This window comes from Nerophis lumbriciformis, linkage group LG02 (genome assembly GCF_033978685.3).
Source record: "Nerophis lumbriciformis linkage group LG02, RoL_Nlum_v2.1, whole genome shotgun sequence".
Lineage (NCBI taxonomy): Eukaryota > Metazoa > Chordata > Actinopteri > Syngnathiformes > Syngnathidae > Nerophis > Nerophis lumbriciformis.
The window spans coordinates 36,951,684-36,979,435 of NC_084549.2; the positions used below are offsets into that span (position 1 = coordinate 36,951,684).

Genomic DNA, 27,752 nt, shown 5'->3' on the forward strand with positions numbered 1-27,752 from the left:
CCACGCTCTCCAAGGGCGCCGTCAGCTACATTGTGGGGAGGTTTGATCTAATAAGAGAATGAAGTCACATTATCTGAATAGGCTTCAATGTCAAGATAAGGCAGGGAAAATAGTGATCACCTTTGACACAACCTCGGGTCAAACTCGTGAAAACCTTACAAAGCAAATATAGGACGACCCCTCTATTTCAACACCCATTTTCAGAAAAATATTGAATTGAAATAGTCTTTTTTATTATGTCAGTTAAATCCACTTTTTTGAATCACATTTCGTAGCTGCTTTACACTTTTTTGATGACTCTGATACTCTGATCTCTGTTACCTTAAAGGGCAACTGCACTTTTTTGGGGAATTTTGCCTGTCGTTCACAATCATTATGATATATTATCATTACACATCAACTGAAATATTGCAAGCCTTTTATTATTTTAATATTGCTGATTATGGCATACAGCTTAAGAAAACTCAAAAATCCTATCTCAAAAAATTAGAATATTTCCTCAGACCCATCCATCCATCCATTTTCTACCGCTTATGATTTATAACAGCAAAACAAAATCAAACATTTGAAAATGTCAATTAATGCACTCAGTACTTGGTTGGGAATCCTTTTGCACGGATTACTGCATCAATGCGGCGTGGCATGGAGGCAATCAGCCTGTGGCATTGCTGAGGTGTTATGGATGCCCAGGATTTTGAGTTTTCTTAAGCTGTATGCCATAATCAGCAATATTAAAACAATAAAAGGCTTGCAATATTTCAGTTGATGTGTAATGAATCCAGAATGTATGCCATTTTTGTTTTTTTAATTGCATTACAGAAAATAAAGAACTTTATCACAATATTCTAATTTTCTGAGACAGTCCTGTATAATGTAGTAACAGGAACGTTTATTAACAATATGTAATATGTTCAATATTTACCGTATTTTAATGATTTTAATAATTTCCCGGACTGATTTCTTCAGCGCATTGATTTCTGTTTACATACAGTCGTGGTCAAAAGTTGACATACACTTGTAAAGAACATAATGTCATGGCTGTCTTGAGTTTCCAATCATTTCTACAACTCTTATTTTTTTCTGATAGAGTGATTGGAGCACATACTTGTTGGTCACAAAAAACATTTATGAAGTTTGGTTCTTTTATGAATTTATTATGGGTCTACTGAAAATGTGACCAAATCTGCTGGGTCAAAAGTATACATACAGCAATGTTAATATTTGGTTACATGTCCCTTGGCAAGTTTCGCTGCAAGGAGGCGCTTTTGGTTGCCATCCACAAGCTTCTGGCAAACTTCTGGTTGAATTTTTGACCACTCCTCTTGACAAAATTGGTGCGGTTCAGCTAAATTAGTTGGTTTTCTGACATGGATTTGTTTATTCAGCATTGTCCACAAGTTTAAGTCAGGACTTTGGGAAGGCCATTCTAAAACCTTAATTCAAGCCTGATTTAGCCTTCCCTCCAGAAGGTCTTATCTTTGTCCATGTGATGTCAGATGAAACAAAATTTGAGCTGTTTGGCCACAATACCCAGCAATATGTTTGGAGGAGAAAAGGTGAGGCCTATAATCCCAGGAACACCATTCCAACAGTCAAGCATGGTGGTGGTAGTATTATGCTCTGGGCCTGTTTTGCTGCCAATGGAACTGGTGCTTTTCAGAGACATATGGGACAATAAAAAGAGGATTACCTCCAAATTCTTCAGGACAACCTAAAATTATCAGCCCGGAGGTTGAGTCTTGGGCGCAGTTGGGTGTTCCAACAGGACAATGACCCCAAACACACGTCAAAAGTGGTAAAGAAATGGCTGAATCAGGCTAGAATTAAGGTTTTAGAATGGCCTTCCCAAACTCCTGACTTAAACGTGTGGACAATGCTGAAGAAACAAGTCCATGTCAGAAAACCAACAAATTTAGCTGAACTGCACCAATTTTGTCAAGAGGAGTGGTCAAAAATTCAACCAGAAGCTTGCCAGAAGCTTGTGGATGGCTACCAAAAGTGCCTTATTGCAGTGAAACTTGCCAAGGGACATGTAACCAAATATTTACATTGCTGTATGTATACTTTTGACCCAGTAGATTGGGTCACATTTTCAGTAGACCCATAATAAATTCATAAAAGAACCAAACTTCATGAATGTTTTTTGTGACAAATATGTATGTGCTCCAATCACTATAAAAAAAAAATAGCAGTTGTAAAAATGATTAGAAACTCAAGACAGCTATGACATTATGTTCTTTACAAGTGTATGTACTTTTAACCATGACTATAGCAGCGCACGTCTGACTTCTGGCAACATGTGTGTTCCTACTTCCGGAATCAAACACGAGTGATGTGTTCTAATCATGGCAGACTTGGTAACAGACAACAAAGACGACTATTTTTGGACAAATGAGGATTTGCAACCTTATACTTTTGAAGCTAAATATACTGGTGCTTATAGAAGCCAGCCCGAAGAAAGAGTGAGACAATGGAGCAGACGGAAGCAGGGAGAGAAGGATGAAAGTGATTTTACATTGGTTGTTTATTTATTCTGCAGTTTTTAACCAGCTCTGATTTCACAAAAAGCTTCTATAATATTCTGAAAAACCTTGCAGCTGCAGTGCGCTGTGCTAAAGGTGATACAAGGACCAAAGATACCGACCAGCATTAAAATGCACAAGAGAAAATGTGTAAAATTATCTCCCGAGTTTGTTGTTTTTGCATATATAAACCGCTAGACACAGAACCCAGGGTAAAACATACTGTCCTATATTTTGTCAATATTTTACTTGCTTTGGGTATTCTTTAAGCTTGATTGCTAGGAAAAGTAAAGCAACAGTAAGAAGTAATTTATCCATAATGTAACAACTATCAATCGTGTCAATTTTGTACACCGACTTTCTACAAAGAACATCTCTGTTATTGACATTGACCCTGACTTTTAGTTGTCTAAAATAACCCTGGACCAGCCAGGACACTTCACTGTTGAGTTTTAGACTTAGACAAACTGTATTGATCCACAAGGGAAATTGTTCCACACAGTAGCTCAGGTACCAAGGATGGAGAGGATAACGTAGGTATAAAGTAGACAAAAAATTTACCATATATGTAATATTTACACATTATATATATACAGTATATAATATATACTAATATATTATATTATTATATTATATTATATTTTTATTTAATATATACAATATATAACAAATCCCAATTACCATGTACAATATTACAGTATATGTAACAGCTGCAGCAAAAAAAAGGGCAGCATAAACTAGGGGGTAGATCCAGCAGAAAATAATCATTATAAACAAAGAGATGTAGCTAACATAGAAGCGGTCATGTAATAGACAGATATCATCTATTGTTGTATGGCGAGTGATTATAGTGATTATAGTGTCACATCTATACACATTTCAGTATGTTTCATTATTGGGTATGTATGATTAATCACTTGCATTATGGTCTGATAACCTAATAGATATTTATTGATGGATGTTTTTGTTAGGGTTGTCCCAAGTTTTACTTCCGATACAATACCGATATAGTAGCTTTGAGTATTGGCCAATACCGATATAAACCGATATGATATCAGCATGAATCATAGTACAGACTATTATTATTTCATAGTGTGGAATGTTAGAAAATGTTTGAGCGAGTGAAATTGCAGAATAACGATAGGAATGAAAAACAACAACCTTATGACAGATGCATGCTTCTGAAGTGGAGTGCAATTTTTTTTAAATTTTTTTTTTAAGTCGGAAGTTAAATGATGCTGACGTGTTTGTTTAATACATTTCTGGCTTGGAGACTTTGTATCTGTAAGTAATATGCAACTATAATTATATGATAATTGTTTCTATTGACAAAAGTCGATATAAACATGTTTTAGACTGCAATATTGTTCAATTAAGGACATTTATTACATTTAGCTTTTGTGCTTAACTGTGGTGTAGCTGCTAGCTTCTAGTAGCCTATAGCCTACCATGTTTACCTTTTGTAAATGAGTTCACTAAAGTACAGGAAAAGATCAAACTTCTGTGCTTATTGGAGGACATTTAGATGTTAACTGTTTGTTTGCAAAAGTAAACGCGCTGTAGGACTGCTTGATTTGTAGATTTGAGATGCAAGACGCTACCTTCAGAGATACCAAAACTAGGCAGGACAGTTTGTGATTTGCTTTTATTGCCCCATATGTACAGATGTGCCCAATTTATAACAACAACTAACATCATTTGTTGCTAGGCTGAATATAACCAAAGACCAATAAATGTGCATATTTTAATCATGCCCACTTGATTGAATCCGATACTATGGGCTTTGTCGTAACCATGGGCAGAGAGACCCCATGAAATGTGGAAGAAGTCAGACCGATAGACACAAAATTACTTAAAAAAACAAAATAAAAACTACAACTATATTATCGCTGTAAATTTGTCCTTACTACACTGCATGACAGCAGGTAGTGTTGGGTAATTCAAAACCTCTGTGGAATAAATATAAAAGTTATGATAAATACAGGAATCAAACATACATTATTGTGAAATACTTAGTTTGACGTTAAGTTAGAAGTGTAAGGAGTAAATCATGCTGGGGTGTAACCTGCACATTAACAAATGTGACATCAGTAAGCGTCCTCCTTCTGACATTTCCTTCCCCTAGTGGATTTGACCTGATCAATGATTGGGATTTCATTGTTTTTACGGCACATTTTGCAGCAAAGAGCTTTTCAATTAACTAATGTGTAGATTACCATCAATCTCCCAACCAAGAGTCAATCTTATCCCCCTCAATTTGTCCTGACCAAGAGATAACTGCGAACCTTTGATCCGCTCCCTCTGACGTCCATATCCGGCACAACTCGTTCTGTCCATCAGTCTTCTTCCAAACGTAGCAGTTGTATTGGTCGGACGGTTGAGAAGCTCCCATTACCAATATTATCACTTTGCTGATTTATAATATGCTCAGATCAGCAGGAACACCCTCACTCCACTGAGTTATGTACGTCTGTGTTCATGAATGCATCACTTATACTTGCTTCATGTTTTGCAGTGTCCTGGTCCTGGCTCAGGATCCCTGGTGTGCTACAGCGTCTGGCTTTCACCTACTTTTTCTTGGCTCTGCTGCAGACCCTATGGGGAAACAAAGAGAATGGACAAAGTGAAGTAAGCAGTCATGATCGAGTCAGTCAAACTGGAAAGTTTTTTAGTGAATCAAAACAGATGATACTCTAACTGAATTTGTATTAGCTCCTCCTAACAGAGTTGATCTTTGCCTCAAATCAACTCTTCTTTCCCCTTCGTGCTCGAGCTGCATCACAGGCTGGACAAAACGAAAGATTCAATCGCTAATCCCAAGGATTTCACTGATTCACGGATGCTTGATGAAGACTCGAATTTCACTGACTGATGGGTAGTCGACAATAAGTCAAGTTCACTCAAATTTCACTGACTCACGGATGCTTGACAAAGAGTCAAGTTGACTCGAGGTTAACTGAATTGTGAGAGCTCGACGAAGGCCCAAGTTTTACCGACTCACGGGTGCTCAACGAAGATTCAAGTTTCAGTGACTCATGGGTGCTTGGCGAAGATTTACATTTCACAGACTCGCTGGGGCTTGACGAAGACTCAAGTTTCACTGACTCACGGATGCTTGACGAAGATTTACGTTTCACAAACTCGCTGGGGCTTGACGAACACTCTGGTTTCACTGACTCACGGATGCTCAACAAAGACTCAAGTTTCACTGACTTTTGGATGCACTAATAAAGACTCAAGTTTCACTGACTCATGGGTGCCCAACAAAAACCCAGGTTTCACTGACTAGCAGGTCCCTGACGAAGACTTGAGTTTCACTGACTCGCAGGTGCTCGACGAAGAATTGTGTTTTTGCTAAAACCTGAATGTTTGACAGACTCAAGTTTACTGAATCACGGGTACCCTAATGGAGACCCGAGTTTCAGTGATCATGGATGCCCGAGAAAAACTCAAGTGTCACTGGCCTGTGGGTGCCTGATTAAGACTCGAGTTTCAATGACTCCTGAGTGCCCTAATGAACCCCCATTTTTTACTGACTCACGGGCACTTGACAACGACTTAAGTTTCACTGACTCACGGTTGCTTAAAGAATACCCAAGTTTCACAGACACACAGGTGATTAAAAAAAGACTCAAGTTTCAGTGGTTCACTGAGGCTTCCTGCATTCACATGGCCTGTAAAAGCCAGAGTTGGGACACTGTCAACATATCACTGTAACAGAGGGGACTGTGTCTTTGTTAAAGGAAATCCTGCAATGACTAATTTTAACACCCGAGTCGCACCTCTCCCACCCTGTTTTCATGTTGCCTTTTCCAATCGTTGTAGGACAAAAAATAGTTTATACGCCACACACATCAGACACTGGTGCTGATGTTATCGCATCCCTTTTCTTTAGGCCAGTAAATTCCATCTGTAGGCTACTGTTATGGAAGAATCTATACAACAAATGTTGGTATTGTTCGGTACCGATTTACATAAAACATTTTTAAATTAGTTGAATGATGTTGTGTTTTTTTGCTTTTAACTTGCTGATCATGATTATTAGTAGTATAAAACACAAGACAAATATACTTATTTGTGGACAATTTAACAATATTTAATACAATAACATATACAAAAAAAGTAAACAAAAATAAAAACTACTATTCTCTGAGTTTATAAACAATATAATAATATATACATTTTATTTAAACAACACATATATTTTTGAAAATAAACATACAAGAGAACTGCAAAACATTGTTCTCATCACACTAGTATAGGGCCCCCTTTACACTGCACACCAAATCGGATTTATTTTCTCTCAAGTGACACACATAAAAAAATGTTGCCAGTCTAAATGCTCCAAAGTGCTTCTAATGTGATCTTTTGGCATCAGATTCAGGCCACATCCAGAGATAGTCCTGAATCCGATTGGAATCTGATCTTTTCAAAGGTAACTTCAGTGTAAATGCAATGCGACCTGAATGTGACTTTTTTGTCAGCTTTGGGCGAGCTACGTTACTCATGTGCGCTGGGAAAGACAGAGTCGCCAGCGGAAGTGGATTTTTCCTCACATTATCCAGTTTCGGTGAGCAAAGTCGATTTAAGGCGACCAAATATTCCATGCATTACTTGTCAATAGTGTGCAAATACTAGACTATATGTAATATATGAATATGCATATTTTGATTCCAAAGAAATAACGATTGTAGAAGGTCCGGAATTGACGCTGTGGCGCATTTGCTTACATGTGAGTTTAAAAATAAAACTCGCAAAGCTCCACGCTGATGTCTGCCATAAATAAAAAATATTACAACCCTCCCAAATATATTACACTATACACATACATTCAGACATGATATTACTTTAATTTACTTTGACATAAAAAAAAACCCCACTCATTTTAAGGTGTTGCGACTTTTATTTAATTTTGTAGTAGTAGCGACTTCCTTCTGGTCAACTTCCTTTGTTTTCACTTCATCAAAGTGTGCATGCAAGTGACGTCAAGGCCACATTGGTACCACATTGGGGACACATTGGGGCTTGTGCGCGTTTACACTGGAGTCTGATAAAAATTAAATTTTACTTGCAGTGTAAACAGGCAGCTGGAAAAAAATGAGATTTCAAAAAAATCTGATGGAGGCCTGTTTGGCCTGCAGTGTAAACATAGTGTTGATCCAATTCCATAATGGTACTACGATGGTGTCAGTACTAACAATATTTAGATTGATACAACCACCTCAAGTGGAATCTTTATTTAAAAGGCTATTGAATATTTTGAAATTCAAACCACTTCAACAACTGCAAACAATCTTTCCTAATGGACATTCTATAGTACTGTGTAATTGTAATTTTATAATTTGTAATTTAGAAGTAATTATGGGTATAATCATTATTATCATTTGTAATAAATAAATAGCAATCAATTTTGTTTAATAAATAGTTTACAAGCTATTAATACATTTAGTGCTAACAAGTAAAGCAATATAGCATTTTTATATTTCATTTTGACATGTTCATAATTATTTTTGTGACAAAATCAATTCATTCTGTATAAGGTCTCTTTTGAACACATTCGAATTTACCAAATTTGCTTCTTCGAGTTCATGTTTATATTAACAAATCAGATCACAACACCAGCAAACGTATCTTGAAGCTCAGGACCAAAATTATATAAATTGTCAACAATTCAACTTTAATTTAATGGGGTTTGTGCCACAGGGTCACTGGTGGTCCCCAGTCCAGGATGTGGTGCTCTACAGGTCCCAATGGCTCATCATCATTCTCTTGGAGACGTTGTGGCTATGCATCACCTTCCTCCTGCCTGTACCCAACTGCCCCACGTATGTACTCTCATGTATCCACTAAATAATTCACTTTTCCCATATGCAGAGGGTGTAAATTGCATGCAGCTCTCCTTAATGGCGTGATCCCCAAGTTTGGATAATGGCGTATAGCAGCCTTTACTGTGCAGTGTGCACCTTGTGCTGCTGCTGTTAGGAACTAAGGTGATTTATGGGCCTGCGCTGGATGCTGGAGAGGGCGTAATTAGACTATCTGGATATGTCATGTTCCGTAAGAGGAGTGGAGGCCGAGGATCCATCTTCCTCGCTCTGAGTCCTCTTGCTTTTTGTGTGTCCCTACTAACACAAAATTATAAACCTATGTCTGTTTCAACCAGACTGTGTTTTGGTGTTTTAACCTCATTAATTGTTATTTTCTACAGTGTGAGACAAAATGAGGCTTGCATGTTTAATATTTTTCATCCTACCCATTTACTGCTGTTGCTGTGTTGATGTCTCTTGTTATCAGAGGCTATTTAGGAGCAGGTGGAATTGGGGATAATGGCCTTTACCCAAACTGCACTGGAGGGGCGGCAGGGTACATTGACAAGTGGATGTTTGGTGACAACATGTATAGGTACCCCACGTGCAAAGTAAGTCTTTTTTTTCTTAATAGCACAGGTCTTCTTACAGTGGGAGGACCTAAAATAGCCATTTTCGCCTTCTGCAGGAAATGTACCGCTCCACACAACCATTCGACCCAGAGGGTATTCTCGGTACAATCAACTCAATTGTGATGGGATTTATGGGGATGCAGGTAAGACACTATTTTTATTTATTTTCTTACTTCTCATTTTTAATAAGTGTGGCACAATTTCGGTTTGTCGCACCAAAACTGGACTTTAGGCAGTGGTTAAGACTATGGATAAGTCTTGGCCATATATATTATCTGTGTGACTTCAAGAAGTGTGTTTTTCTTACTCTGCAGCATGTTGTCCAAAGGTCGCTTGTTCAGCACTTGCCTTACTGTAGAAATAGCAACTACATAGACATTCATTCTAACGCTACCTGAGGGTTCAATATCAATGATTTAAGTTAATTTAATCACAATCACTTTCCAGAATCAGTGAAACGTTGCACAAAACATTGGAAAAGGCTGTCATGAATGGAAGTACAGTAGGACCTAATTGGCTCTGTGATATAATAGCTCCTGAGTCAAAACATGTGTATCTCAAATCAATGTCTTCCATTGAAATGAATCAAAATCAATCTAATAAGTGCTTAGCCTCCCAAAACAGCACAATCATAACATATACTATTATTACTAGCCTTTATTTAACCAGGTAAAATCCCATTGAGATCAAAGATCTCTTTTCCAAGGGCGACCTGGCCAAGAGGGCAGCAGCAAGGTTACATTAAAAACAGTAAACAAATACATAAAACATCACATTTACAACATTAAAACTTGCTCACATGACACATGTGCATATAGACAAGGTAGACTGCAGTCCTTTCACAGAAGCTTTAAACTCATTCAATGTAACTAGGGTTTGAAGTTTAATATTCGATTGTAGGTTATTCCAAGCCTTCGGTGCTGAAAACCTAAATGCTTTCTTGCCCAGTTCAGTTTTTACTTTGGGGACGACAAATTGCAGAACATTCATTGAACGAAGATTGTGATTTCCTTGTTTCTTTGTTAAAAGACAAGACAGATAAGATGGAGTGATACCCAGAATGGTTTTGTAGATGAAAACATACCAATGATTGAGGCGTCGAGCACTTAAAGATGTCCAGTTAACCATTGAGTATAACACACAATGGTGAGTAAGGGGAGCGCAGTTGGTGATGAATCTCAGTGCCCCGTGGTACACACTATCCAGCTTGTGGAGACAACCAGCAGTAGCATTCATGTACAACACATCTCCATAGTCAATAACAGGTAAAAAGGTTGTTTCCACCAATTTCTGTTTCACAGTAAAAGAAAAGCAAGACTTGTTTCTATAATAAAATCCCAGTAAAAGTTTCAGTTTTTTTACAACATACTGAATGTGCTCCTTAAAACTCAAGTGGTCATCAATTAAAAATCCTAAATATTTAAAAGCAGATACTAACATAATTTGTTGCCCATTTCTTGTTAAAATGTTCTCACACAGTGCTGATCTTACAGTTTTTGATGTGGTAAAGAGCATACACTTTGTTTTCTCCGCATTTAAAACCAGTTGAAGATAGCAAAGTTGTTCTTGTACTCTGTCAAATGCATGTTGTAGATATTTAAAAGCCTCAGTAAGAGTGGGTGCTGTGCAGTATATGACAGTATCTTCAGCATAGAAATGGAAAGTTGATATATGATGCCATTTTAAAAGAAAAAAACTTTTAGCAAGGAAATATTGCACAAAAACAATACAATAGAATGTCGTGCTAACAACTATAGTAGTTTTATGTAGTAATGATCAGTGTTTACATTGGAGAGTGGACTTCTACGATATCTCCTTCCAGCTGCTTCTATGTAAAACACACCATCAGCACCTTGTCCTTATTTTCATGCATAAATGTCTGCCGTTTAGATATTATTTTAACTTTCTTGGCTGGCGTTAGGCTCATTCTGCTTCAGTGTGGTGCAGACTAGCTCAGTCAAGTTGTCGACACACGCTGTCATGTTTTGATGATTTCTTTCTTCAATTCATTGAAAATCATCCACTTCTTCGAGAACTGTCCTTCACAGTCACGTTCTTCCTTTCATTGGTTAGAAAAAAAGTAACTATAAGGTATTTCTTACAAGGTAGACCAGATGTTCTCACAGGGTTCTTTGTGATATTTGCCACACCAACGAATGGCAGCGATGCTTATTACTCAGATTGGTGCCTAACAATGCAGCTAATGGGATTCATCTATTGCGCCCATAAAGCACTCTAAACAAACATCCAAATTTGCCAACAATACTCCATTTACATGTTGTGACCTGCACACTACCTAAGTATTAGCGATATTGTTATTATAAGCGCTTACGCACAGGAACTACTTTTAGTAGCGCCGTGATCAAAGAGCACTAACAAACTTATGCAGCTTTTGACATACTGAGACAGTGAGCTGCTGCATCGCCATTGAATTAGTGAAAGTTAATTCTAGACTATAAATAATGCCTCTCACTTGTATAGCAGAAAGATGTGGCTATAAACCGAGAAGTTGGTCAACTATGACATTCAACTTAGATGTGGAGATTGAGAAAAAAACCTCAAATAGATGCGCTTTTTTATTTGTTTTACCTTTGTGAGGATTATGATTAATTCTTCATCTAAACGGGAAGATATAAACATCCTATCAGTCGACATCCCACATTGTACAGTAAGTGATTGTTTTATAATGATCGTAATTTGTAATTCTTGTTTAGCTACTTGTTGGATCTGCTTATCACTCAGCTTCTGAAACTTGTAGCGCCTCCTCCGTATATTCATACACAAAAATATAGTGTTCTGGATCATCATTTGTCCCAAAGTAGTCGTCGTTGTCTGTCATGAAGTCTGCCATGGTTAGTGTTGGTTGTTGTTGTTGTAGGAAACAGTGAATGTTGTGGTGCGTCTATGAAATAATATGCCGCTGTATGCCTAAAATGAACAAAATACGTAAATATTACATGTTATTATGAATGTGCCGATTACTACATTACATATATACTTACAGTGTGTTTATAAAACGTTGATGGAGGTTTTTGGATGTTTTTAGAGGCAGAATAGAGCGAATCCCATTTCCTCCAGTGTTGGCTGACTTTTGCTATTGTTTATTTACAAGTTAAAATGAAAAAAAAAAAACTCATATATGTTTTACTTTCAAAAAGGTGCAGTTCCCCTTTAAGTTGGGACACTCTTAAGTTGAGGTACCATTGTATTGTGAGATGTCATACCAGACCATTAAAGGATTATTTACGGGCATTTGTTGTTCTTTCTTTGGCAATGCTCATTCTCAAGATGAACAATCCTCAAAAAGCACATTCACTTTTTGTCCAGTTGTTATTGAAGTTATGTTCAGGGATGTCCGATTATATCCGCTGATGTTGGCATAAAAATTAGGTATCGGAATCGGTTTTATTGCTGACTATGGCTTTAAAACAGTATTGCCTATTTGGCCTAAATGCATGGATAATGCTGAGCAGATGTACTGTATGTGTGCTCATGTGACTTTTACCAGCGCAAGAGTGATGACCTCTTCAAACTGCGCCCTGGGCCACAAACAACACACTAGTATGCCAGCTCAATAGTTCTGAGGTCTTTAATTACAGTGGTACCTCCTTATTGGTGCTATTACCCAAAATGCTTGTTTTAACATTTTTCATTGAAATTATTTGTAATCAAATGAATCCATGCTGGTCTCCTTCCCAAAAAAATAAATGTTAACATATGTAACATACTTTTTAATAGCCTCCAGTTGATAAATATTGTCATAAAATAAGTTTGGTGTTTGACATTTCACAGATGGAATGTATTTTTACACTGTGTGAAAAGTACACATTTAAAACAGTAAGACATGTGAGGTGTGGCTGGGAAATCAATCATGCCTCTCACCTGCAAAAAAAGAAAACACTCTTTCGTACCCACCCTGTTATTTTCCATTCACACCAGTTAAACAGGTAAGAATGTTATCAATATAATTGATGGTTACAGTGTCATGACCTGTCAACTTAAGTCATGTCTTGTTTTGTATTTGTTATAGTTTTTGTATGTTTGGATATATTTAATTTTCAGCGCTCCTTCCTATGTTTACTTTATGGTATATAGAGCCCTGTTCTCCACACCTGCCTCTGTTTAGTGATTAGTGTCCCCACATGCTGTCTACACTCATCACGGCCCCTTTATACCCGGTCTCGCCACTCAATTGGGGCGACGACTTTGTTCGTCCTTGACGACAGTTACATTCAATTGAGCCTCATGCAACAGTTATGTTTTCAGGCTAGTTTTACGCTACAACCTACGTCTTGTTTATTTTCTATGCCTTGTTCCCGTGCGCCTCCAAGCGTCACGCTGTTTTTGTCTTTTTGCCTTACCATTGGAAGTAAAAGATTCTAACCTGCACGCTGCTTTCTGCCGCTTCCTGTTATTCCGCTTCCTGGGGACACAACTATTCCAGACATGCGACCCGAACGCAACAGACAGTTTAACACTTTAACAGAGTGTTCTATTTTCATTATTTCCTGTTAAATTTAAAGACAGAGACTGGTGTTATTATTAGTTATTAGCATTGACATTAAAGCCTTTTCACTTTAAATTGTGCTTTTTTGCTGTTATATCGTATTTCTACAATGTGCTTTAGGCGAATAAAGATAGAATTGGCCCCCAGATCGCACTTTGGACACCACTGTGCTATAGAGGTAACAAGACATGTATCCCAGAAAAGATGGCGTTTTACCTGAATTAATCTGTTCCTATAGTTAAATGCTTACAAATAATGTGTCTGTTTGATAAAATAAATAAATTCATTATATCCAGATTTTTTTTTTCTCTTCTTTTTCTGAATTTATGTGCTACTGCAGTGTTTTTCAACCTTTTTTGAGCCAAGGCACATTTTTTGCGTTGAAAAACACCACCAACAGAAATCATTAATAAACAAAACTCAGTTGACAGTAAAAAGTTGTTGTCGCAATTGTTGGATATGACTTTAAACCATAACCAACCATGCGTCAATATAGCTCTTATCTCAAAGTAGGTGTACTGTCACGACCTGTCACATCACGCCGTGAATTATTTTGACTTTTTTGCTGTTTTCCTGTGTGTAGTGTTTTAGTTCTTGTCTTGCGCTCCTATTTTGGTGGCTTTTTCTCTTCATTTGGTATTTTCCTGTAGCAGTTTCATGTCTTCCTTTGAGCGATATTTCCCGCATCTACTTTGTTTTCGCAATCAAGAATATTTCAGTTGTTTTTTTCCTTCTCTGTGGAGACATTGTTGATTGTCATGTCATGTTCGGATGTACATTGTGGACGCCGTCTTTGCTCCACAGTAAGTCTTTGCTGTCGTCCAGCATTCTGTTTTTGTTTACTTTGTAGCCAGTTCAGTTTTAGTTTTGTTCTGCATAGCCTTCCCTAAGCTTCAATGCGTTTTCTTAGGGGCACTCACCTTTTGTTTATTTTTGGTTTAAGCATTAGACTCCTTTTTACCTGCACACTGCCTCCTGCTTTTTCCGACATCTACAAAGCAATTAGCTACCGGCTGCCACCTACTGATATGGAAGAGTATTACATGGTTACTCTGCCAAGCTCTAGACAGCACCGGCACTCAACAACAACACATAATTTTCAGACTATAATTACTGGTTTGCAAAACATATTTTTACCCCAAATAGGTGCACCAGACTGTATGTCACGGCACACTAGTGTGCCGCGGCGCAGTGGTTGAAAAACACTTTGCTACTGCCTGGTTTTACTAGCAATATATTGTCAGGAAGAACTTTGAATTTTGAGAAGCAACGTTTCCGTCATAGTCAGGTAGTTCAAAAAGTTTGAGAATTTACCATTCATAATGTCATGTCTTTTGATCATGTTTTGTTTGGCTATGTTCTGTTTGGTTTTTGGACTCCTTTAGTTTCTGTTTACGCTCCATTGTTTTTGTCACCATGGCAACCCATTAGTTTTCACCTGATTCATTCACCTGATTTGTTTTGACTCACGCACCTGTTGTCAATCATGACATATTATTTAAGCTTATAGTTGCCAGGCAGTCGGCCTGGCGACATTACCCCTGTTACCCTTGTTACCCCTGATATTCTGTACCATGCTCTGTGCTGACTTATTTTCATGCGATTGTTCGTTTCATGCCATGCCAAGTAAGTTTTGTTTCATGTCCATAGTTTACGTCGAAGTATTAGTTTTTGTTTTCTTAGCCAAGTTTGTTCTCCGCCTTGTGCGCCTTTTGTTTGCACTTTTTCAGTAGAAATTAAATAATGTCTTTACCTGCAAGCCTTGTCCAGTCAAGTCGATTTGCACCACGGGAAAACAATCCACGCAGTAATTTGCGTCACCATAGTCCACGTCTTGACACATAATCTGACATTTCAAATTTCTGGATGGGCTGTTGAGACTGAGCACATCAGTCAGTGAGTGTTAGATGACATGCCAGGTGTTCGCCGGCCTGCTCTGTGTCGGCCCTTGCTAATGTCCCTGGCTGAAATGCATTCATCATCACCAAATTAAAGGGAGACTGCAGATAACTTACAGCCCACATCTGGCTTCACGGGATGGGAGAAATGTGAGCGCCACATCAGGGACACCTCCCAGGCCTATTTGGTTACCCAAGGCCAAATAAATGAACATTCTTGTTGTTGGTGTTTTTCTCATTTAAAATGTGTTTTAAACGCCTTATCTCCTTACAGGCAGGGAAAATTATCATTTTCTACAAGGGGAAGAATGTTCAGATCCTGTGCAGATTCCTGGTGTGGGCCATCGTACTGGTAGGTCACCTCATCTGGAAGCTGTAATGTCACGCAGAGTAGACAACAAAGCACTTTGTATGACGCATTTGGATGAGAACATTTTTGCGTGCAGGTAAATGCTGCTGTGTTTATTTCAGCTGCTTGATATTAGTCATCACTGTTGAAGCTATTCATTAGCTCATGAGAACCGCAGGGATGTCAAACTTGTTTATATTGAGGGCCACATCGCAATTATGGCTGCCCTCAGAGGGCTGTTTGTAACAGTTAATATATATGAATATAAACGTATAATTGCTTTATTACACCATTTGTATAGTTAATTATTTTAGATTATTACACATTTTTTTACAGACAGATTGGTGGAGGATTTGCTTTGAAATCGTTAGTCACCTATGGTCATGAGCTTTGGGTCATGACCGAAAGGACAAGATCACGGGTACAAGCGGCCGAAATGAGTTTCCTCCGCCGAGTGGCGGGGCTCTCCCTTAGAGATAGGGTGAGAAGCTCTGTCATTCGGGGGGAGCTCAAAGTAAAGCCGCTGCTCCTCCACATCGAGAGGAGCCAGATGAGGTGGTTCGGGCATCTGGTCAGGATGCCACCCGAACGCCTCCCTAGGGAGGTGTTTTGGGCACGTCCGACCGGTAGGAGGCCACGGGGAAGACCCAGGACACGCTGGGAAGACTATCTCTCCCGGCTGGCCTGGGAACGCCTCGGGATCCCCCGGGAGGAGCTGGACGAAGTGGCTGGGGAGAGGGAAGTCTGGGCTTCCCTGCTTAAGCTGCTGCCCCCGCGACCCGACCTCGGATAAGCGGAAGAAGATGGATGGATGGATGGATGGATCGTTAGTCCATCCGACAAGCAGATATTTAAGTAATTTTGATCACCATAAAAAAACGCTTGTTGCAAGATAATATCAAAATGTAAAACAAAAGCATTTGGATGCAATACATGTTTCTGTCAAAATTGAAAGAAAAAAAACATTTAGACAAATAGTGCTTTATTATTCCTAGCCTTTCACAGGACACGTAAATGCCATTGTGGGCCACAACAAATAATGTGGCGGATCACATAAAATGATGTGGGGGCCAGATCTGGCCCCTGGGCCTTGAGTTTGACACCTGTGGTGTAGAATATATGCAATTGCATGCGATACATGTTTCTGTCAAAATTCAAATAACAAATACATTTGGCCAGAAAGTGCTTCGTTATTTCCAGGCAGCCTTTCGCAGACCACATTAATGACGTGACCACATAAAATAATGTAGAGGGCCACTTTAATTAATTTTAAATGGTGAGGCGGGCCACATTAAAGGGGACCTATTATGCAAAACCATCTGTTCTTAGCTATTGGTACAGGTTTTTGTGTATTTGGGATTTGCATAAGTCCCGAAAATTCTAATTCTGGAGGCGTGGCGGAGATATTTATAAAACAGTATTGCCTTCCTTCATACTTCTTCCAAACAAGCCATTTGTAATTTGACCAATTTGTGACATTTCCCCCATTGGTGACGTTAGCGGATGTCTCCATTAATGGTAAAGTTTTACCTGAAGAGCTTTGCGCGAGTCCACCATTGTAGTCCAACGGTGTAGTCAATAAGCTCCTTCTTTTTCTCTGTCCTTTTGTTGTGGGACAGTACATGCACATGCATCCTCCACTGTTGCCATTTCTAATACAAAGCAGCAAAAAGTTGGATTTTTTATCTGTCAGTATACTCTCTATAGAAGCACTAAAAACTACCACAGGGCTGACGGGGAAAAGACACAGTTGAAGTGGAGGCACGTGAAAAAGACGGTCAAAAAGCAGCTTGAAAACGGTCTGTAAAACAATCTATGCAACATTTTGGCCAAAGAACCACCATTACATGTTATGTAGATTAGTGTTTCTTAACCATCGAGTGGCGAGCGCTCCCTAGAGGGCTGCCAAAAATATCTGTTTCCCAGCCGTGGTCCGTATGGGCAGCAGCGGTACTCAGTTGTAATACACGTTCCCACCAATTGTGGCAGTAATGACAATCTCAAACAAACAGAAGAACCCTGGAGCTAAAATCATAGTCGATTTAATTTGCACTTTAATTTTATTGACAGCTAAGAAACATATTTATTATTAATTTAGAGTATTTATTTTAGCACAACAGAATTGTCAGTAAATTTATTTTTTATCAATTATTTATGAGTCCCTTCTTATGCGGTATATTTGGCTACTTATTTTTCGAATCAGCCTGACCTAAACCTAAGGTTTATGTGTTAAGTAAATAATCTTTGTGACTAATAAGGGTTTCATATCATTTAGCTAGCTTGTAAACTGTAAGTAGGTTAGATATAATTGTTGAATGTCATTAAAATCAAGTGCAAGATTGCTAATTAATTCAGTATTCATATTTGAGTGGGCTCTGGGTCTGTAGTGGAAAAGTTGGGACCCGAGGTCAAAAAGGTTAAGAACCTATGATGTACAGGTATACCACAAGGAAGTGTTTTAGTTGTTCTTTTGTTGAAAAAAATCATAATATGACCCACGTTAAAGGATGTGGCGGGCCAAGTCTGCCCCCAGGGCCCTGAGTTTGACACCTGTGATCTAAGGTTTTTCTAATATTTTGAGAATCTTATTAATCTATATTCAATAAATCAATCAATCAAAGTTTATTTATATAACCCTTAATCACAAAGGTCTCAAAGGGCTGCACAAACCACAACAACATAAAATTTCAACCCAACGGGAACAACGAGAAACCTTGGAACGGACTGCAGATGTGGTACCCCACCCCAAACCCCACCAACCCGGGTGATCGGTGCAATAGATGCCATGTGTATAGGGTTAATAACGTGAGAGTCCAGTCCATTGTGGGGCCAGCAGGGGATCCTCTTGAATGGAGACAAGTCAGCAGCGCAGAGACGTCACCAACTGATGCAAAGAGGAATGGTCCACCCCAGGTCCCGACTTGGAACAGCTAGCTCATCCTCCATAGAAACTGATCCTTGGCCACCTGATAACCTCTCCGTGCAGGAGAGAGCAGTAAAGAGACGGAATTATAGCGATATTACAGAGATGAAAGAAGGCTGTTTTAGTAACACTCTTAATGTGTGACTCAAATGAGAGAGTTGGGTCAAAGATAATACCGAGATTCTTTACCGAGTCGCTTTGTATAATTTTTTCTTGTCAAACATTAAGGTGGTATTAATAAATAAGTGCCGGTGTCTGGCAGGACTAATAATCAACATTTCCGTTTTTAGCGTTAAGATGCAAAAAGTTAGCGGACATCCATTGTTTAATTTCATTCAGGCACGCCTCCAGCTGACTACAATCTGACGTGTTGGTCAGCTTTAGGGGCATGTAGAGTTGGGTGTCATCAGCATAACAGTGAAAGCTAACACCGTATTTGCGTATGATGTCACCGAGCGGCAGCATGTAGATGCTGAAGAGTGCAGGGCCAAGAACCGAACCCTGTGGAACTCCGCACGTTACCTTAACATAGTCCGAGGTCACATTGTTATGGGAGACGCACTGCGTCCTGTCAGTAAGATAGGAGTTAAACCAAGAAAAGGCTAAGTCTGACATACCAATACATGTTTAGATACGTTCTAACAAAATGTTATGATCGAAGGTATCAAAAGCAGAGCTGAGATCAAGTAGCAGCAACATGGATGACGCATCAGCATCCATAGCTGGCAATAGATCATTAGTCATTTTTGCAAGGGCTGTCTCAGTAGAGGGATTTGCCCTAAAACCAGACTGAAAGGGTTCACAGAGATCTTCAGACGCTAAGTGTTCATTTAGCTGCTGTGCAACTATTTTTTTCAGGATAAAAGGAATGTGGGACACCGGCCGATAGTTTACCATGAGGTTAGGTCTTTAAACAGAGGATGAATAACCGCTTTTTTGAAAGCCAGCGGAACAGTACTAGAGGAAAGTGATAAGTTAATAATATTTAGCAATGATGTTCCTAATATTACAAACAGTATCAATATTACATACAATATTACATATTGTATTATAGTATAATCTAAATCACTGTATCATATCTTAGGTACAACAACAATATGAAATATTGTTAAATTACGACCCCGCTGACAGTCAGTTGAGGTGTACCTAGTGTTATGGGCGAGTTACATTGTGCTCCCGTTTGCTAGAGAACGATGTTGCTTTGCACACCTGCATGCCAAGTCTGTGCAAATATTTGAGGATCAAATAGCAAATGGTGGCATTGATGAACCGGTATAACAGAGGCAGATTAAGGTCATTTAAAAAAGTAACTCGCAGGTCATAGTTGTTTTGGAGCTTTACTCCATTCTGGGTGGTCTCCAAACACAAAAAAGGAACAAAAAGAGCCAAGCTGGCCTCTATTTCTCAGAGAGGGGGACGCGTCCCACAGGGAGAAGTGAGGGTTATATGAGATGGTCTCTTTTGCATCTCAAAACATGTGACAGGAGGCAAGTTAGTCTGCTCTAACGAGATTGACAAGCACCCATGTAGGAAGCTTACACTACACACTGCTTTCAGTGCAATGTGTTTGACTATTCTATTAAAATATATACTATTATTCCAAACACATGAAAGGGGTTGCTTGAGAGATAAGTGTTGTTTAAAAAAAAAGAAGAAACAGCCTGTTTGCTCCAGAGGGAAACATCCCCAACTGGCAGTCATGTGACCTGAAGTGATGATGGAGGTGGACAGGCTGCAGGCTTCTCTGCCTTTGAAATGAAACTGTGCTGGATTTAAAGGAAGGGGCCCGCAATGTCTGTCAGTGAAAACACAGACAAAATGGATCCCACAACTTTAAGATCAACCTAATGAGATCCAACACCACAGATGAATCAAATTGAACACTCAGGTTCTACAGTGTATGCTTGAACAAGCTATATGAAGTGATCAGTATTACACTACTCCATACACAGTTGTAAACATGAAATGTAGTGGTGTCCAGATACAACTTTTTAACTTCCGATACATTACAGGTATTAGAGGCTTAAGTATTGGCTCATACCGACATTAATCCGATCAACACAAATCATGCAGACTTTTATAATTATCTCGTGTAGAATGCTAGAAAAGGTTTGATCAAATTAAATTAGGTATTAAAACACTAACCTTATGATAAACTTATGCTGTCTTTAAAAGTAAAATGGGGGTGCTAATTTCCGAGTGGTGAATAAAGAGAGTATGGCCAACTAAACAACAGGCCATACTGCTACCAAGCACGTGTGCAGCTTTGCCTGGATGCACGCAATTGCTGTCGTTTTGGCGTTAGTTTTTCCTTATATAGTTGTAAACTTACTCCAGCTCATAAACTTAAAATAAAACATAACAATAAAACTTTTATTTTGTAAAAGTATATTTATATTTCCTCTGTTATTATGTGTATTAGCTTCTATGTGTTCTGCCCTGAACAAAACACAGGCGTGTTGCACAACAGGGCATTTTTACACGTCGAAAAACTAACGAGGAAGCGCCACAAACACAGCATCAGCTTAAAGTTAGTAGCAGACGCAGTCATATGGCACCCTGTAGTCACATGAGTGACTTTAGACCAATCATTAAGGCAGTAGTTCTTAACCTGGGTTCGATCGAACCCTAGGGGTTCGGCGGAGGTCAAGACACACCCGACTCATCGTGTAAATAAAAACTTCTCCCTATCTGCGTATTACGGATACGGCAACAGCAGAAGTCAGACTGATTTGCAGGTGTGTAATTTGTTGTGAGTTTATGCACTGTGTTGGTTTTGTTCTTTGAACAAGGTGATGTTCATGCACAGTTCATTTTGTGCACCAGTAAAAAAACATTGTAACACTTTAGTATGGGGAACATATTCACCAATAATTAATTGCTTATTAACATGCAAATTAGTAACATATTGGCTCTTACCTAGTCATTATTAAGTACTTATTAATGCCTTATTCGGCATGGCCTTATTATAACCCTATCCCTCTAACCCTGGCCCTAACCCTCTTACCCTTACCCTAACCAAATAACTCTAAATGAAGTCTTTGTTACTTAGAATATGTTCCCCTAGTGTCCAAAAAACTCTAAATTAAGTCTTTGTTACTTAGAATATGATCCCCATACTAAAGTGTTACCAAAAACATATAACTTTGTCTTGAATTTGAAAAAAAAACTACATTTAATTTTTCACTAAAGAAGGGTTTGGTGAATGCGCATATGAAACTGGTAGGGTTCAGTACCTCCAACAAGGTTAAGAACCACTGCATTAAGGAGATCGCCTGAAACTAGTTGGCCATACTCTCTTTATACACGACTCTGGGTTATTTGTTTTTCTGGCGACACTTAGTGGCCACCATAATCCATAAAATTGGAAATGTTCTAATATGCTTCTCTCTCGGAACCTTTGTATCTGTAACTAATTTGCATTAAATATGCATGTATTACGTTTGTATGACCATTAGACCTAGTTCACACTAGTTCACAATTCCGATTGTTTTGCCCATACACGACCTGTATCTGATTTTTTTATGTCAATGTGAACGGTACAATTACGTATTTTTCAAATACGACCCAGGCCTCTTTCCTATGTGGGTATAAATCGGATATGTATTCGATGCGACTGCAGTGTGAATGCCCCCAACATCAAAAACAATAAGCGTCATAATTATTTTTCAAAATAGACTGTTACATAATAAATAGTTGACAAAAGAGCAGAAAACATGTGAAAATAATGTTTTAGGGAACTCGCAGCAATGTTCCACCACTCCTATGGCTACTAAGCTCTTTAGAGCAGACATCAAAGCAAATGTCCCACAAACTGCCAGAGTCCTAATACTTGCCTTTTCGTCCTTCTTAATTTTCTCCACTTAATAATTCAGTTAAAAAATGTTGACTTTGATTGCACAAAATCCTTCAAATTGCAATAAACAGTACTTAGATCAACTAGAATTGAAGCCAGGTTTACCTCCTTAAACACTGCAGAACATGTGGAATCATGGCGTCATTTTTGTAAGGGGAACGACTCCATAAAGAGATCGAATTTGACAAGAAAATCTGAATTGGACGTGTGAACGTAGCCTTAGATTCAACAGTGTTGCTACCAATCCCTGCTCTTACCTTCTTATGTTTTTTATTTTGTCAATTTGTTGATACAATATGTCTACACACTAGAAAATGGGTGGAGACAGGAAAAAGGGCCACTAGTTATACTGTAAATCAAAAAATCTAACATGGAATTTTATGCCTAACCCAATTATTTTTCCATTCTGTCTATATTATTCAAATTACTGAATCTAATTTTACAAACATTTATTTATTTTCATAGGTATTGAAGTGAGTGACTGACTGTTAAAAGCTGTAAATTGTTACATAACTTTCAACCCTCCCCTTTCTATCATTCAAATAGTTTTATGCAAATTTCCAGTATTTTAACTTTGATTATGTTTATTAATGGTGCAGCATTTTATTCTGCCTTATTTTCCAGAAGAATTTCCCTTACTTTTAAACATAAATGTTGACAGGTATGATATGTTTTATTAACATTATGTCATCGCTCTTGTGATCTAAATGTAAACACTGCTGCCCCGATTCCCAGCCAGGGCCTCAAGACCCCCCATTGGAGACGCCCAGTGGTGGTCCCTGGATAAATGGGATGCATATGAAATACACCAAATAAAACATGCAAATTACTTGTTGTTGCGACCCAAGAAGAAAAACAAATACCTAAAAATGAATAAATAAAGTTATTTTAACAACCAATATTATCAAATATCAATACGTGATGGCCATTGCTATTTTATAAATGCCGGCTGGTATTTTTTTCAAACTGATAAAATCATCGCTAAAAACAATATTATTTTTAGTAAAGCGTCAATCTATAAGGTTTTATTCACAAATTCAGGTGACTTTCTTTTTCACTTAATGTTTCTTACAAACACACTTTTTTTAAGTACACAAAATAACAGGATTCTGTACGACTTATATAGTACGACCATATAGGAGCTGTGTCAGGAAAGTTCCAGGGCTGTTATTTATTGCATTCTTCGACATGAGGGATCATTATCTACTGCAAGTTCTTGCCACAGGGACACATGATCCATCAACACCTCTACAAAAAGATCCTGCTGCGTTTGATATGATTATGAGGCGAGAGTTGTGACAAAACTACTTGTAGCCGATTCACCATGACAACTCACAATGCCCCGAGTATTGAACAGTTCCTGTACTCACCTGACCTAGTTCAGAGTGATTGTTTTTTTTTATCTCTTTCCTAAGAGGTCATCAAGGGGATCTCTTTTGAAGATGCGGACAATATCAAGATGACCGTGACGCCGGATCGTGGAAGTATCTTTCCACCGGTGCATGAAAGTGTGATCGGTTGAATTTCTGTCATCAAATTCACACATTTTGTCCCCCGTTGGTGAATCCTATTATTGTAGCGTGTTAGACTGGAGGGAAGTGAAATAAATTTGATCCATTTAGTTTCTCCCAGAGGCAAGAAGTGATAAAGTAACACGCAGTGAGATTAATAAACATGAGACGTTTATGATTCCCTTCACACCACGGTTGATCAGTTAATGATGTGGATGCTATTCCAAATAATGATGATCAACAGATCCAAGGGATAAAATGAAAAAAAGAAATACATTATATAAGGCTATGTTCAATATTGAGTTTTGTGACGTGCATCAGATTTTTGCATGTCGATGTGAACCGTAGAGTTCTTTCATATGTGGCTCTAAATCCGATATTTATCAGATTCGACTGCAGTCTGAACTTTCAGGTCGCGTTCATCTGAACTAATCGTCATGAAAAGGTGACAAAAGTAAATGTTGGACAAAGGAGCAGAAAACACTCAGTGGCGAAAAAGATGACGTTTTAGAAGTGATTAAAATATTGGAGGGCTTACGTCAATGTCCCACCGCTCCTCAGTACCTCCTCAGATCCTTACGACTTTGCCAGCTAAGCCACACCTCCTTGGTTACTGTTGTCATGTCCCACAAGCTTTCGGCTAAGATGGCGGACGATCAGCAATCAGTCGGTCGAATTTCAGACAAAATTAGCAAATCTTTCCTTCCTGATGCTGTTGCAGCGACCACTTTATTCATGAAATTCGAGTTTCGGAAGGCGGAAATTACGATCTGCATCATTTTGATGCCAAGTGCTGGCGGTCAATGCAAATCAGCCACCACATAAACTGCTCATTCAAATTTCTCGGTAAATGATGACAGATTCCTCATGCCATCAATGTTACTAACTGTAATCACCCTGAAAGATAGCACATTATTGGAGAGAAGTTTTGTAAAAAGTGTTACATTCCACCACAAACTACCTCTTTACCATTGATAAAAAAGCAATACGTTTATTCAGTACGCACATATTTTGTTGAAGATCAAAACAATTACTGTAGGAAAGTACATTGTGTAATCCCTTGTATTTATGGACGTAATGATGGAACTATGGGAATTCCTGAACATTAATTTCTCATTTAATTACTGAACGAACCTTTGAACAAAGATGTTCTTCACGTTCAGCTGAAAATGTGGTCTCCTAAAAGCTTTGATCCAACAAAGTAATTTCTCATGGTTTGTCTTTGGTTTTGGAATTGGGATGAGTTTTGCTCCTTCCAATTTCTCATATCGTATATCCACATTACAACTGCCCAATGTAGACCTTGAAACCATTTACGCAAAACCGACTTTTCTGAACTGTCGGTACCTGTTTTTGCATATTTGTGATTTCCATTAGTCACAAAACTGAACTCAAACTATGGAGGAATGGCAGAGGTATTTATAAAACAATCTTGCCTTCTTCTAAACTAGCTCTAAATGAGCTGTTTGGAATTTGAGACTTTAGTGACTTTGGTTTGTCTTAGTTATTCCGCAGACATCTCCATGTTTAGTAATTGTTTACCCAAAGAGCTTTGCACGAGTTTGCCTATTTTATTCAGTTGTAGTCCAAAATTGTAGCCAATAAGTTCCTTCTTTTTCTCTATCCTCTTGTTGTAGGGCAGACTGGCTCGTACGTGCATATACATGCTAAAATCCTCCACTGTTAGCATTTCTAATAAAAAAGTAGTGTATAGTTCTAGCTTATATCTGTCAGTGTAATCGATATGGAAGCACTAAAAACTAAAACATGGCTGATTGGGTGGAAATGCAGTTGAAGGGGGCTTGGCCTTTACGAGGACTTCGGCATGTAAATAAGACCGCCCACCAAACAGCATATCCTGAAGGGATAGTCAGAAGTGACTTAAAGATGGTCTGTAAAACATATTCGATGCGACCTTTTGACCAAAGCACCACCATTACACATTATGTAGATCACAAGGAAGTGTTTTAAATGTACAGAAAAAAATCATAATATGACCCCTTTAAATGAACGGAAATTCTAGTGATTTTCAGTGTCTGCTTCAGTGCTCACACCTGTTGTTTGTGGGACAATATGGTAGCTTGGTTGTAGTAGGAGGGCGCTGTGAGTTCCCCGCAATCTGATTGATTAAAATTCTCCAGCTCCACAAACTACTATAACTAAAATGATTTCCCTTTTCCTAATCTCCTATTTGAAATAATATATGTTGTCTCCGGTTGAACAAACTCCTTGAAATCGACTGACACCAGAAAGCAACACGAATCCGGGCCATGTTTACTTCCATAAACACAGGGCTCGCGTCTGACGCCATATTTTGTGCGCATACGCGTCAGTTCATGGACGCATTTTGTTAATATCAGAAACACATAGAAGTCATATATTTTTTTGTTTGTTATTTATCAACGACCACATAAAAATATTGGATTTAATAAGAAATCCGCATTAGGCATCAAACACCGTAGTTAACTCTTCAGATTTTAACAAGAGAGTAGACAAAACGATATAAAAAAAAATACAAAGTGAATTGGTAAACGTAGTTTTAACGAGCTGTCAATGGTGGAGCAGGAAACAAAGATGTTTTAGACATTAGCAGGTCTTACAGGACACAAACCACAGCAACTTCCCCACAAAACCTCAAAATCCCAAACCGCTTTTCCATCACGGCCAGCTTGGTGTGATTTTAACGGCAGATCATTACTTGGGGACAGCAGCGCTAAAAAAAATCAAGCTGTAATAATTAAAGCCCAATGATCAGACCTCAGATGTGAGAGATTGAAATTGAACGACTGGCCCACATACCAGCCTCATCCCACATCCTGTAGCCTGGAGAGCCTGGGGGCTGAATTCAGCCCCGACTAGGCCATTTCCACACCATCGATTCTGTCATCTATACACGGATGATGGATATCCACACAACAAGCACTGATTCTGATCTCTGCCCCGGCTTTGTGCAAAATCTTTCTTCACATTTCTAAATCAGATGTAAATGTGATCAGATTGAACATGCTTAGACTTTTATTCATGCCAGACATATCTGATTCTATATTCCGACTGTGTTGTCTGCTCCTGTCCATCACTGTTGTTGTCTCTTTGAAGAAACATCTGCAGCGTGGTGATCAAATTAGTGTTCGTGGTTCGATCTGTGTGACTTGATGGGTCCTGATCCTCTAATCTGCCCCGTTCGCTTGATTTTGTTTTAGTGTCCCAATACTCCTTGCTTTGTTCACCTTTATCGATTTGAAATCTGTTTCATTTCTTCCCTTAGGGAATCTCGGCAGCCATCCTTTCTAAGTGCACGCGAGACGAAGGATTTATACCTGTCAATAAAAACCTTTGGTAAGTGCTTCCTGACCCTCTAAATCCAGCTACTTTCCTCACAAAAGAAAAGGATGGCTTTCTCTGGCTGGCAGAAATCACAGCTACTAAAACACGCGTTTAGTTACCTCTAACGACAACTGGGACTGTAAATAATCACTCAGGTTGTCAGAAGTGTGAGGAAGAGTGGTTATATCCATCCTTCCAACATGATCACTCTTCCTTACGAGCTGCAAAATAGGGGTCCCAGCAGCCTTGGCGCTCCACAGTTTCCCTGTGATGGAATGGGAGAAAGATCTGGGAAAAGCATCAACGTAACCCCAACGCAGACTTTTCCGAAACCTTTATGTGACTTCTTGGAAAAACACAAAAGCACACCATCTTGTTAAATGTCTGTGGAGTTGTGACAACATATTTACAGTGGAACCCAAT

General features: G+C 38.7%; 1 protein-coding gene across 4 annotated transcripts in view; it reads left to right on the forward strand.

The window, feature by feature from the left end:
• The window catches only part of LOC133607413 (heparan-alpha-glucosaminide N-acetyltransferase), a 76,894-nt gene that overhangs the window by 41,840 nt on the left and 7,302 nt on the right, over positions 1-27,752 (forward strand). For all 4 annotated transcript variants that reach the window (XM_061962035.1, XM_061962009.1, XM_061962018.1 and 1 more), the window contains 6 exons: positions 5,038-5,150; positions 8,226-8,347; positions 8,817-8,940; positions 9,018-9,104; positions 15,641-15,718; positions 27,271-27,341. In XM_061962035.1, coding sequence (XP_061818019.1) covers positions 5,038-5,150; positions 8,226-8,347; positions 8,817-8,940; positions 9,018-9,104; positions 15,641-15,718; positions 27,271-27,341 — 595 coding nt within the window. The remainder of the gene's footprint in view (positions 1-5,037; positions 5,151-8,225; positions 8,348-8,816; positions 8,941-9,017; positions 9,105-15,640; positions 15,719-27,270; positions 27,342-27,752) is intronic.